Source organism: Osmerus mordax, chromosome 13 (genome assembly GCF_038355195.1).
Source record: "Osmerus mordax isolate fOsmMor3 chromosome 13, fOsmMor3.pri, whole genome shotgun sequence".
Classification (NCBI taxonomy): domain Eukaryota; kingdom Metazoa; phylum Chordata; class Actinopteri; order Osmeriformes; family Osmeridae; genus Osmerus; species Osmerus mordax.
The window spans coordinates 7213840-7224838 of NC_090062.1; the positions used below are offsets into that span (position 1 = coordinate 7213840).

The window sequence follows — 10999 nt, forward strand, 5'->3', positions numbered from 1 at the left end:
GGAGAAACGAGGCTACATAGGTCAACGAGAGCTGTGGTAGCAGTGTGAGAGGTGGCTATGTAGGCTGAGAGATTCCCTGCCCCCTCTCAGATGATCACTGGTCTTTTGTATCTGTTGTCATGAATGCTAATACTTGTCGTTAAAGACGTCTTCTTGGTGCTTTATCACAGTTTCTAGTTTTGGTTATATTACCTCTCCCCCTCACCTACAAAAAAACCTTCTGGGATTGGAAAAGGTGACATTGCTGGTGTGTTTCTGGCTGTGAAGATATGGTTGGCCAAAGGGATCTATGTGTCTGTGTGTTTATTTGTGTGTCTGTAAGTGTCCCTGACTAAGTGTGTCTGCAGGCGCATGTGCTGTACACACTTGCACACATTTGAATGGCATCTCCCTGCCGCATTTAAGTACAGGGAATATGTTAAGAGCTCCATGCTCGGCCCAGACCCCCTTAAATATTAAACAGCTTTTTTCCTTTGTTTGCGTACATTTTTAGGGAAGTCTAAATGTTTTAGTGGTGAGGGCGCACTAAGGGGCTGGTGCTACACTGTAAGCTTCTGCATAAAGGTTTACGGATGGTTCAGAACTGTTCAGAATAGATCAGTCAGCACAAAACACATTTTGCAGTAAGGCTTTTGGTATTAGTTGACGCTAAGCTCTTGTCAGTGTAAAAGAGTGGGTAATATTTTTTATTTTATTTTTGGCCTGTAAGGTTCAGGTTGGCAATGCAATGCTGCTACCTCGCATGGTGCTGGACAGGGGTTGGAAATGCAATATTGTGCATGTGTGTTTGGACCCTTTGTGCCACACAGTTCCAATAATTTGTTTGTCAGCCCTCCTTCCTCAAAGACACAAGCAAGCACAGACGCATATGCGCACACAAACTAGTACTCAACCATCTAACCACACCCATCCAACCCTATACCCACTAGACCGACACACATACAGTATACACACACATTTTTCCGCACACACACAGGCACAGAAATGAGCTACCTCTCTCTGTCCCAAAGGCTTGGGAAACAATACAACTATCAAACCCTCAAACGACCCTCTCCCGACCTCACCTTGGCCCGCACCTCACGCACGACGGCACCAGAGGCTCCTCCAAGATTCCCCCACCAAGAGGATGTTGTTTCGCAGAATGAGGCCGGATGAAGGCAGGGCAGATCACTTGTAGAAACCTGACTTGGCAATCGAGGGAACGGTGTGAGAAGAGGAGGAGGGAGGGAGGAAGAAGAAGAATGGAGGAGCTATAAACTGCAAACACCTGCGGACTTGGAACAATGCCAGAACAGCAGTTTTCATACCTGGAGAGAAAAGAAAGTGGAGGAATACATCCAAGCCATGATAGATAGATATTTCATTATGTCTCTCAATCACTCCTTAAGTGATTAAATGGGCGTTTCAATGGGATTAACATTTGCATTGTTAAAATGAAAAACAATAGAGGTAGTCTTGCAATAAAAGTTTAACTAACTTAACTTATTATTATAAGTGTAACTTATACACATATGAGAATAGCGTGGCTGTTTCTGGCTTGCTGGAGTGCGTGCATGCATGCCTTGGTGTGTGGCTTCTCAGTTTTAGAAGGAGGGCAATTCCCTTTGCTCTCCCACACGCACAGCAGCTCACACGCACAAACACAACTCCCACCTCAGTAACGTTTTCAACCATTCTGGGCACCCCAACATTAAAGGGACTCTTCTTATCAGTGAGAGCCTAACTGTCAGGTTATTCCCTTTGACTGTAAATGGGGTTGTTGGGGTTGTTTGGGGCCTGGTCCTCATAACTTTGTTTTCTTTGCAGTGACACCATTGCCAGGGACCAGTGGTACAGTGCTGGCTAGTACACTGCTGGCTAGTAGTACTATCAGAGTGCATTGTGCACACACCAACATATATTGAGATATATATAATGAAATATCCTCTGCTTTCATACGGCTGTTAGTTATATAAATATATATATAATATATACATATATATTTATAAGTTAAGGCTACAAAACCAATCGTTTAGAGCATTGTGAAGTGCCTATGGAGCACAGTTAGCCTGTGCACACTACAAAGCCACAGATTTCCAGAGAACTGTCCAAGATTGACCCCAATCTTGAGAGAGAGAGAGAGAGAGAGAGAGAGAGAGTGCGAAAGAGAGAGAGAGAGTTTGGGTGCTGTCAAATGAGAGAAAGTCTGATGTGTGGGCCGCAGCTGGTGTGCCACATGTTTAGCAAAAGAACAAATCGGTCTTACATTCACATCTCAGAATGGGGGCATTCGTCTGCTGAGTGTTTCACTTCGACGTCCGCAATTTACTCAAAACAGCCTTCCCTCGAAAACACAAGCATCTTGGGTCGCGTTAATCGGACAATTTCCCGCCACAGCCAAGTGCCTAGATTGATTTATTGCCGTACGCGGGAGACTGGGGAGGGTGTGGGCTCGGTAACAGCTGGACGAGGCTGGCGCTGTGTGTCCCGTTTCGGTGTTTTCTTTTTTTCTTTTCTACACGACACTGCTGTGTGCGCCAGCGTGTGCCATCACAGGCCAGGGCACCCAGCAGCAAAAGCACCCAGCAGCAAAAGCATCCAGCAGACGCCCCAAACACAAACAGCTGGCAAGGGTGGCATCTGGTGTTGAGCACGGCGGGACTTGGATGACTGATGTCAGCAGTACCCAGTGAGGCAGCCCCACCAAACTAAAACAGGGTAAACTAGACAGTTGACAACCGTTGAGCCATGGCGGGCAATCTCGCCTAATTGCGATGCTGAACATTTTTATGTTACGGTATTGTGTGTATTGCGTGTTTGTATGTGTGTGTGTGCAGTTTGAGCAGATGAAAGGTGAGACAAATAATAACTTGTGAACAGGATGGAGATATACAGATTGAGATTGAATCATGTCCCACTGGCTTTGTATTTGTATCTCATACTCTATGATCCTTCGTCCTCTTAATGGCAGTGCTCTCGCTCTCTCTTCCTCTCTCTTTCTCTCTCTGTCTCCTTCCTCTCTCCGCCTCTTTTTCTCACTCTGTTTTATTTACTCCTCCTAGTGTCTAGTCTCATTCACAGCATCTTTCTTTTTTCAACATATTTATTTTTAACTTTCTTTTCCTGGCCTCCCCTCGCTCACCATCTTTCTTTTACCTATACTGTACAAGCCCTGGTCCACATCTCCCTACCACTCTTTTTCTTTCTCACTCCAGAATCCTCTCCACACTCTCCCTCCCTCCTTCAATTCTCCCACCTCCTCCCTCTCACATTCTCCCGCTTTTTTCCCCTCTCCCTGCGTCTCTGGCTCTCTCCACACTGTAGCAGATCAAGTTATGTAATGGCCCCAGCGCATGTAGCGCTGCGCCCCACAGTAATGTTTTAATTAGAGGAGGGGAGGCAGACAGCATGTCACTCCGTCTGCCGTCGCTCTTCCAACACGAGCCGAGGACACGCGGAGCGCTACGCCCCGGCCCGCCCCTCCCTGCCCCACGTTTGAGTTTCCCTTACCAAAGACCTGCCTAATTGCTACCTTTCTCCTCAGATTGCACGGGTCACAAATTTGACGCAATGAAGGTAGCATCTCGACCGAGGGGTCATTCGTCGCCTCCTTCGTGTCATACAGCGGGGTTCATATCGTAGCACCCTGCGCGCCTCTCCCGCTGTGGCGTCCGAGCTGTCTGCAGGGAGGGGAGACGACACGACTGAGGCTGCTGGGCCCGTTGCGGAAACTCTGGTTTGGGTCATCGAGACGACGCTGTGACATCAGTGTCACATCAAAAAGCCATCAGGATCATCCTTTCTGTCAGCGCCCGCCATGCCACACGTGCTTGTTAAGGAGAGACGGATTTAGAAAGGTCCATCTTTGCACAGCGCCATCCGGACTGTTCCATTTTCAGCCCCTTGGTGGTAGCATGATGTAAACATGGTCGGAGCCAGGCGAGGGGATGATGATGATGGTGGTGTGGGTGATGACATATTACACTGCCTTCTGTTCTCCGCGGAGCCTCTCTTTCTAGTGCTCTCTCCTCTCCTCTCCCTCGCTCTCTGTCTCTTTCATATTTGCTCTCTCTCTTTTTTCATTCTCATTCTCTCTATTTTCTCTCTGTGTGTCTCTACCTTTCAGATTCTCTCTCTCTCTCTCTCTCTCTCTCTCTCTCTCTCTCTCTCTCTCTCTCTCTCTCTCTCTCTCTCTCTCTCTCTCTCTCTCTCTCTCTCTCTCTCTCTCTCTCTCTCTCTCTCTCTCTCTTTGTCTCTTTCCCCCTCCAGGAGGAACATATGGACCTTATGGAGGTTATGTTCAAAGCCAGCCGGCCATCCGTTAGTGATAAGGGGTACATATATTAACAGGGGCATTCATAAGTATTGCCAAGTCTTGCTGTATGTGACATAGTCAAACAGTAAAACGGTTTGTGGCTTTTACTACTAGGGCAGTATCCGGTAATATGAATGGCACTAAACATTCAATATGTGTGATATATACATTTCTCCAGGTTAGAAATTATTGCTGCACATTATGACAGTGGTTTTGTGTGCACTGGACGTGATGCCAGAAGGAAAGACTGGTTTGAGCATTAGTCATACATACAGTATGATTAGTTGTGAAGGTAATATGTTTATCTTAAAAGTGAGTGATTGATATTTGTAATGACTTCTAGAATCAAGAGGTTGCCCATCGGGCCATAGATTGGTGGCCTTCCGGGTGGAGTTCTGAAATAATCGAGTCAAAGAGCTTCAAAGATCTTCTGATGCTGGTGACATGTAATTACATCATGTTAATGAGCCATTGATCATTGGGTTAACAAACCGCAAAACATGACCTGCGTCACATAGGGTATAGATGAAGAGATGTGTTAACATATTACATTGAAAAAGAGCATTATTCATCTTAAAGAATGCCTCCCCCCTACCCCCATCCCATCTTTCTGTCCTCTCTCTTCTTTGCACTCCCCCAGTTGATAAATCACACCTTCCTCTCCTACACCTCTTCTCTCCATTGTTTTTTTTCTTCTCCTACCCCATTTTCTCTGTCTCCCCCTCCCTCAGACAGTCAATGCATTATGGTATTGACCTGTGCTTAATGTTGCCACTCGCTCATTTAGTTTCATTTGTTGTTTCCGTCCCCGCACAGTGGAAAAGGAGGCTGGGCGGGTGAGGGAGGTCGGCGGGGGGTTTGGTATATTTGTTAGTGTTCAGCCTGGAGGAATTAATGTAGTGTGTAATTAGCATTTTATCTGACTGCAGATATTGTAATGAGAGGCAATCAGAGAGGCAGGGGAGAGAGGTGTGGTTACTGTTTGCCGGGAGTCACTTTGTCAAGACTGGCGGAGGAGAGAAAAAAAGAAAGACTCAATGAAGTCTCAGTGCAGGAGTCGCTTGTTTTGCCATGTAGTGAATAGTATGGGTACATAAATAGTTTCTTGTGTTCTAAACAAATGAGCTTGTATTTCAAATCGGTGTACTATAAATTATCTACTGGTTTAAGTTGCTGTACGACATTTCCACAGTATGAAAGTAGAATGAGTTGGTTTGGTACGGTACAATAAAAAACGAACTACTCTACTGTCAGTACCAAACTGTCGGATATGAATTTGACCAAACCTCCATTCTTTTAACTGCATTGAAAAACAACATGTGCTTGATGTGCACGTTATATGCTTCACAACCTACAGTAATTGGCTTTGTAAGTACATCTCAAGCCAGCTAAGGTAGTTGATCACAGTGTGTAAATCAGCAGGACAGGAGAACAAATGATGACATTTTAAAAGAGGAGTCGTGTTGAAAGAATATAGGCAAGTGGTCTTTTTTGTCCCCGGGCACTTCATTTAACTTGATGGAAAGTGAAGCGTGGCCTTCCAACGGATGGCGATTAATTTCCTGTAATCCTCAGCTCACAATCAGAAGCCCTCGAGAGACAAGAGGAACAGAAAGGAAGGGGGACCCGAGAGAGTGAAAAATCGAGAGAGACAGAGAAAGTAATCGAGAGACAAAATGAGAGAAGGGGGAGATGGAGAGAAAAGAGAGAGAGCGAGCCAGCAGTAAGGAGGGTGAGACAGGATGGTGAGCAAAATAAAGAGAGATGGTGAAAGGTAGAAATATAAGGAAAATGGGATGAAGAGAGGAACAATTTTGCTAAATGTACAATACTTTATGTTGTGTGCTTTGTTTTCTTTTGAGACATAGTCCACCCCCCCTTCTCTCTAAGTACCATCTTATACTAAATATTGAGTAAGAGCCTCTTAAAGCCATGTTATGTCTTTTCTTATTTCTTTCTGTCTAGCAGGAAATGAACTAGTCTTGCTCCTCCAACGTGGTTAAGCTGTCCTAGAAAAGTTAAAGAATATGCTTCTCTCTTTCTCCCTCATTATGGAGACATCTCCCTCTACACATATTTGGCTGAAGGAGTTGGAACATTTTACACTGACTATTAGGTGCCCCGAGAGCCTAAAGAGCGTTCATTTCTCTTCCTTTGTCAGTCTGTCCATTTGCTTTTGGTTTTCCTTTCTCTTCTTTTCCAGTGAATCCTGCTCTTCTCTTCTCGTGTTATTACAGTAGCATAGAGTGCAATATAGCCTATCAATGCCAATCAATCATTGGATGACATTACCAGCTCACGACAAGCTTACCAGTCGCTACATGAGAAACAGTGTGGTGGAGATGTCTCTGAACAAAGGACAAATATGAACCAGATGTGGCCCTGCGTAGAAACTTCAGTCCGCCTTAGCTCTGTGCATCTCGATAAAAGGGAGAACGTGACAGACAGGGAGTGTCTCAGAAAAGCTTTGAGGATTTGGGAATTGAGTCACCCTAACTCTTACTCGAAGCACTAGCTGCCGGTGAAACTTCAATTATGGTATCTTATTTTGCACAAGAAATAGCAGTCTAGTTTTTCACGTCTATAGCTGTGATTATCTGTGATTGTTAGTTATCTCAGACTGCTCGTGGTGCAGGTGATACAGCTGGTTGCACTCTCATTTATAATGACAGTGTCTCAAATTAGCTTCCCCTCACACAGAGACAACGTGTACTAAGTCTATTTAATGTCATCTGGAAGCTTCTTAATCTCTTATCGTATTAATCTTAAAAAAAAAAAAAGTGTGTATTGGTGCCGGAGGCGACTTCCAAGACCAAGCCTGATTTTGTGTTGAGTGGATTTGAGTTCCCTACAGAGTGGAGATGAAATGAGTTTGGGGGCTGGTCCTGATGCTCCATAATTGTGGTAAGGCCCCAGGCTCCAGGAGGATCTCGTTCGGCTGAGACGAGGTCACAGGAGGAACTGTAAAGGGTCAGGGCCATGGCAGAGTTCTTACTGCAGGAACATCATCACTCTCCACGCAGGCCAACTTCTAAAGCAGGCATGTGTAACTCCACATAACTTGGTTTTCAATGGAAGGTTTCTTTGTTATTTCTGGTACTCAATTGATCAGATGAGCTTTTCTTTTGACATTGGAATGCCTGAAGCCGTTTGTTGGAGATATGAATGAGCTTGTTGTTTTGTAGGCAAGGATGAATTTGAGCAGAGCTGATGTCCTGATAGGTCGCCAGATCCGCAGTTTACCACGATAAGGTCAAAGGTCAATCTTAAAAGCCTCAATGTCCTTCTTGAAACTCTCCCCTGCTGATAACACCAGCATCCTCAAAAGATTGAATCACTTTAGAAGTGCACTTTGCTTAGCACATGCCCAAGTTATACCTACTGGGAAAATCCTTCAACAGTTTTGTGTTCTTCAAAGGTTTCAAAGGACAGACCGTCTGCAGTAAGGCTCCCTGTCAGCTCCTTGAGCAATTCTCCTTTCTCTCCATCCTCACATTCTGTTTCAAACCCTGCTCCCCTCATAGAAGATTAACAGAACATGTGAATGCTTGGGTAAATGGCGGAAGGAAACTAAATAATGAAAGGAACTTTGTGAAAATGTCTGCAGTAGTATTTAGCTACGAAATATATCTATTTTGTCCTCTTATTGTCTTGTCTCCGGTGTTTTGTAATCAGGTAACACAAATCTCACTTTCCTCCTCAATTCAGGGACACAAAGCGGAGAAGATGATAGCAGTGAGTGTGCAGCAGACAACAACAATCATTCCATCAAACATGCTGTTCTTTTTGGCTTAAGTCTACTTTGAGTGTGTACTTGGTTTGGGTGGCCCTTGGTATAGAACTATGAAAAACCATCCATACCATAAGAAATCCTGTGAGTGTAAATAACTTCAAGACATCAATTCTTTTTTAATGGAGCAAGTAGGATAAAATATCTTCTATTTTGTTTCTGTTCCCCGTCTTTCAAGCTGTGTTAAACACTAATAGTTGATCTGTTGTGTTGTATTGTTCAAACAAACATGATATTCACACAATGGTCAGTAATTTTCCTAGTTATTACCTTAATTGTTGTATCTGTGAGTGAGTGTTCACAATGGTCTCTATCACGTTTGTGCAGTTCTACAGGTATAAGTGTAAATATGTATGCGTTTGTCTGAGTGCGTATTTCTGTGTGTAAGTATGCGTTTGTGTACGTTTCTGTCTGTTTGCCTGCGTGTGTATGTAGCTATTCAAGCTTGTTTGTGTGGTTGTACGTTTAGAAGTGTGTGCGTGTGTGAGAAAGAGAGGGATAGAGAAGAGAGAAAAAGAGCCGGGAGTGTGACACCACTGCACTGCTCTCTCCAGCTCTTCATTAGCTCTCCAGCCGAGAGTGAAATGATGGCCACCAGCTGCGGAAGGTAATTCCCATGAGCACTCAGGCAGCATGAGGGGTCCACACGAGTCACACACACACTCACCCAAACACACATACATTCACTCACATCAAACACACACACACGCGCGCATACACACACACACACAGGCTAGCATCGGATATCGCTCAGCATGCTGTGTAAAAAAAAACTAGACTGCACCCTTACTCATTAATGCTTGATTGTAAAGTACAAGCCAATAGCTGGTTTTCATTGCTTTTTGGCATGAAAGCACCATGTTGTAGCGTTACAAAGGAAACATTTGAGAAAAATACCTCTTTTTCCCCTCCCTTTCCCCTTGCTCAGATACCCACCATTTCCTCCCCCTGTCGCCGAGGGTTATGCCACTGACAAGCCGAGACCCTTGGCTCCTCGCATTACCATTTATGACATTAATACTTTTCCAATTAACCTCAGTGGAAGCCCCCATTTCAACGTTAGGACCAGAGATATGGGTTTAGCTGCCACACTGAGCCACGAGCTTGGCTTCAGGACTCGCTCTCTCTCTTCAATTTTCCCCTCTGATGTCAGAAGCATTAGTATGTTTGTCTGGTGAGCGCGGAGGGGTCACAGGGATGGAGACAGGTGGAAATGTATCTGGGTGGTAGGGGACGTTGGGAGGATTAGGTCAGGTCTGCTCACTCAGCCTGTATAGAGACATCTCATCTGCATTGTGAATGAACTGGTGCCAAAACACATTAGTCAAATATGACTAGCGCTACTGTCCTTCCTGGGAGTCAGGCTGGTAGGGGTAGGGCTGAGTTGGGGTAGGGCTGAGTTGGAGGTAGGGCTGAGTTGGGGGTAGGGCTGAGTTGGGGGTAGGGCTGAGTTGGGGGTAGGGCTGAGTTGGGGGTAGGGCTGAGTTGGGGGTAGGGCTGAGTTGGGGGTAGGGCTGAGTTGGAGGTAGGTTTGGGTTGGGGACAGGGATGGGCCCTTTTAAGTCTCAGGAAGAGCCAAGAGGAAAGTGTGTGTGGAAAAGATGTCACAAAAGCCATTATTATCTGTCCAATTCAGACCTGCGCTATTGTGAATGACAAACAATCAGTGTGTGTTTTTGCAGAGTCACCTAACCTGATTGCACCTTCTATCTGTTATGGTAGGTCTCCAGTGTGTTGGCGAATGTTTGTGCATGCGTGTCTGTGTGTCCTCCCTCCTTGACGTTGCTCCAGTGACCCACTTTGCCCTCATCCCTTGATGTCGCTTTAATAGACTGTTGAAGGGGTGCAGGGCGTGTTTTTGGAAGTGGGTGAGCGCTGCATGAAGGCAAGGGGAAGGGTAGGAAAGTGTGTGTGTGTGTGTGTGTGGGGAGGGGGTAGGAGGGTCAGACCAGGGGAGAGAGAGAAAGAGGTGAAGGGAGAGTGAGAGATGCCAGAGCCTGACTGATCTCTTGCCACTGCAGTCGCTGTTCAGCTACAAATGAATCTGAGGCCGTTATGTAAGTGTAATCATCATTCCCCCACTAATCACATCACAGGCTTTTGAGTGAGCAGCTATAGAAGGGGGTGGAGGCAGAGAGGGACAGAGAGAAGGAAGGAGCAGTAGGGAGGTAAACATGGCAGGAGGGGAGAGAGAGACACAGGATGGCACTGTCCCAACAGGGTTGTTGTTGTTGTTCGTACACACCACACTCAAAGTTTAATTGGAAAGAAACTGTCAAGCAGCCAAAAGTTACGGTTGCCATGTCCTTATACAGGTGTTTGTTTGAGTGGGAGATGTCATCATAAGGCTAAACCTTGATAAGGTTTATCCCACCTTGTAGTTGGTGTTTACAACCCCTGGTTGGTGTCCGGGCTGAGGTGGGTATATCACATCAAGTGCAGAGGAGACTCACTCCTGTCACGGAGATTTACAGCTAACTTTAGTGGTCTAGCGCCTGTAAACAGGTGTCATTACCCTAGCATAGCCCCCCCCCCCCCTATCCGCCATCTTACTCAGTGCCTAGCCTTCAACCCCCCTCCCACAGGAGGAATGAGACCCTTCATAGTGTCCAGTAACATACTGGACCAGAGCCGTCATAATTCAATGCGCAAGAATGCAGACAAGCATTCTTCCAGAAGTAGTGGCCGTTTCTAAGAAGTAGTGGCCGTTTCTAAATCGGGACCCTGTGGATTGCATGTTGAGTTACATGCTCCTCTGCCAGAGTGTTGATGCTGGAACCACGGAGAGGCTGAAGGAGCTGCTGAGTGGGAGGCCAGGAAACGCTGGCAGCTTCTGTCCATGTGGGTTACTTTAACGCTGCTACCTGTTTGGATTTTTGTTCCAGAGGACTCAGTTTGCCAGGAGAGTGGAGAAA

The 10999-nt window shown here is 45.8% G+C and overlaps 1 protein-coding gene across 1 annotated transcript in view; it reads right to left on the reverse strand.

The window, feature by feature from the left end:
• Positions 1-9424: 9424 nt before the first annotated feature.
• Positions 9425-10999, reverse strand: part of LOC136955687 (uncharacterized) — a 25738-nt gene continuing 24163 nt past the window's right edge. Inside the window, exon 4 of the mRNA XM_067249420.1 lies at positions 9425-9598. Coding sequence (XP_067105521.1) covers positions 9425-9598 — 174 coding nt within the window. The remainder of the gene's footprint in view (positions 9599-10999) is intronic.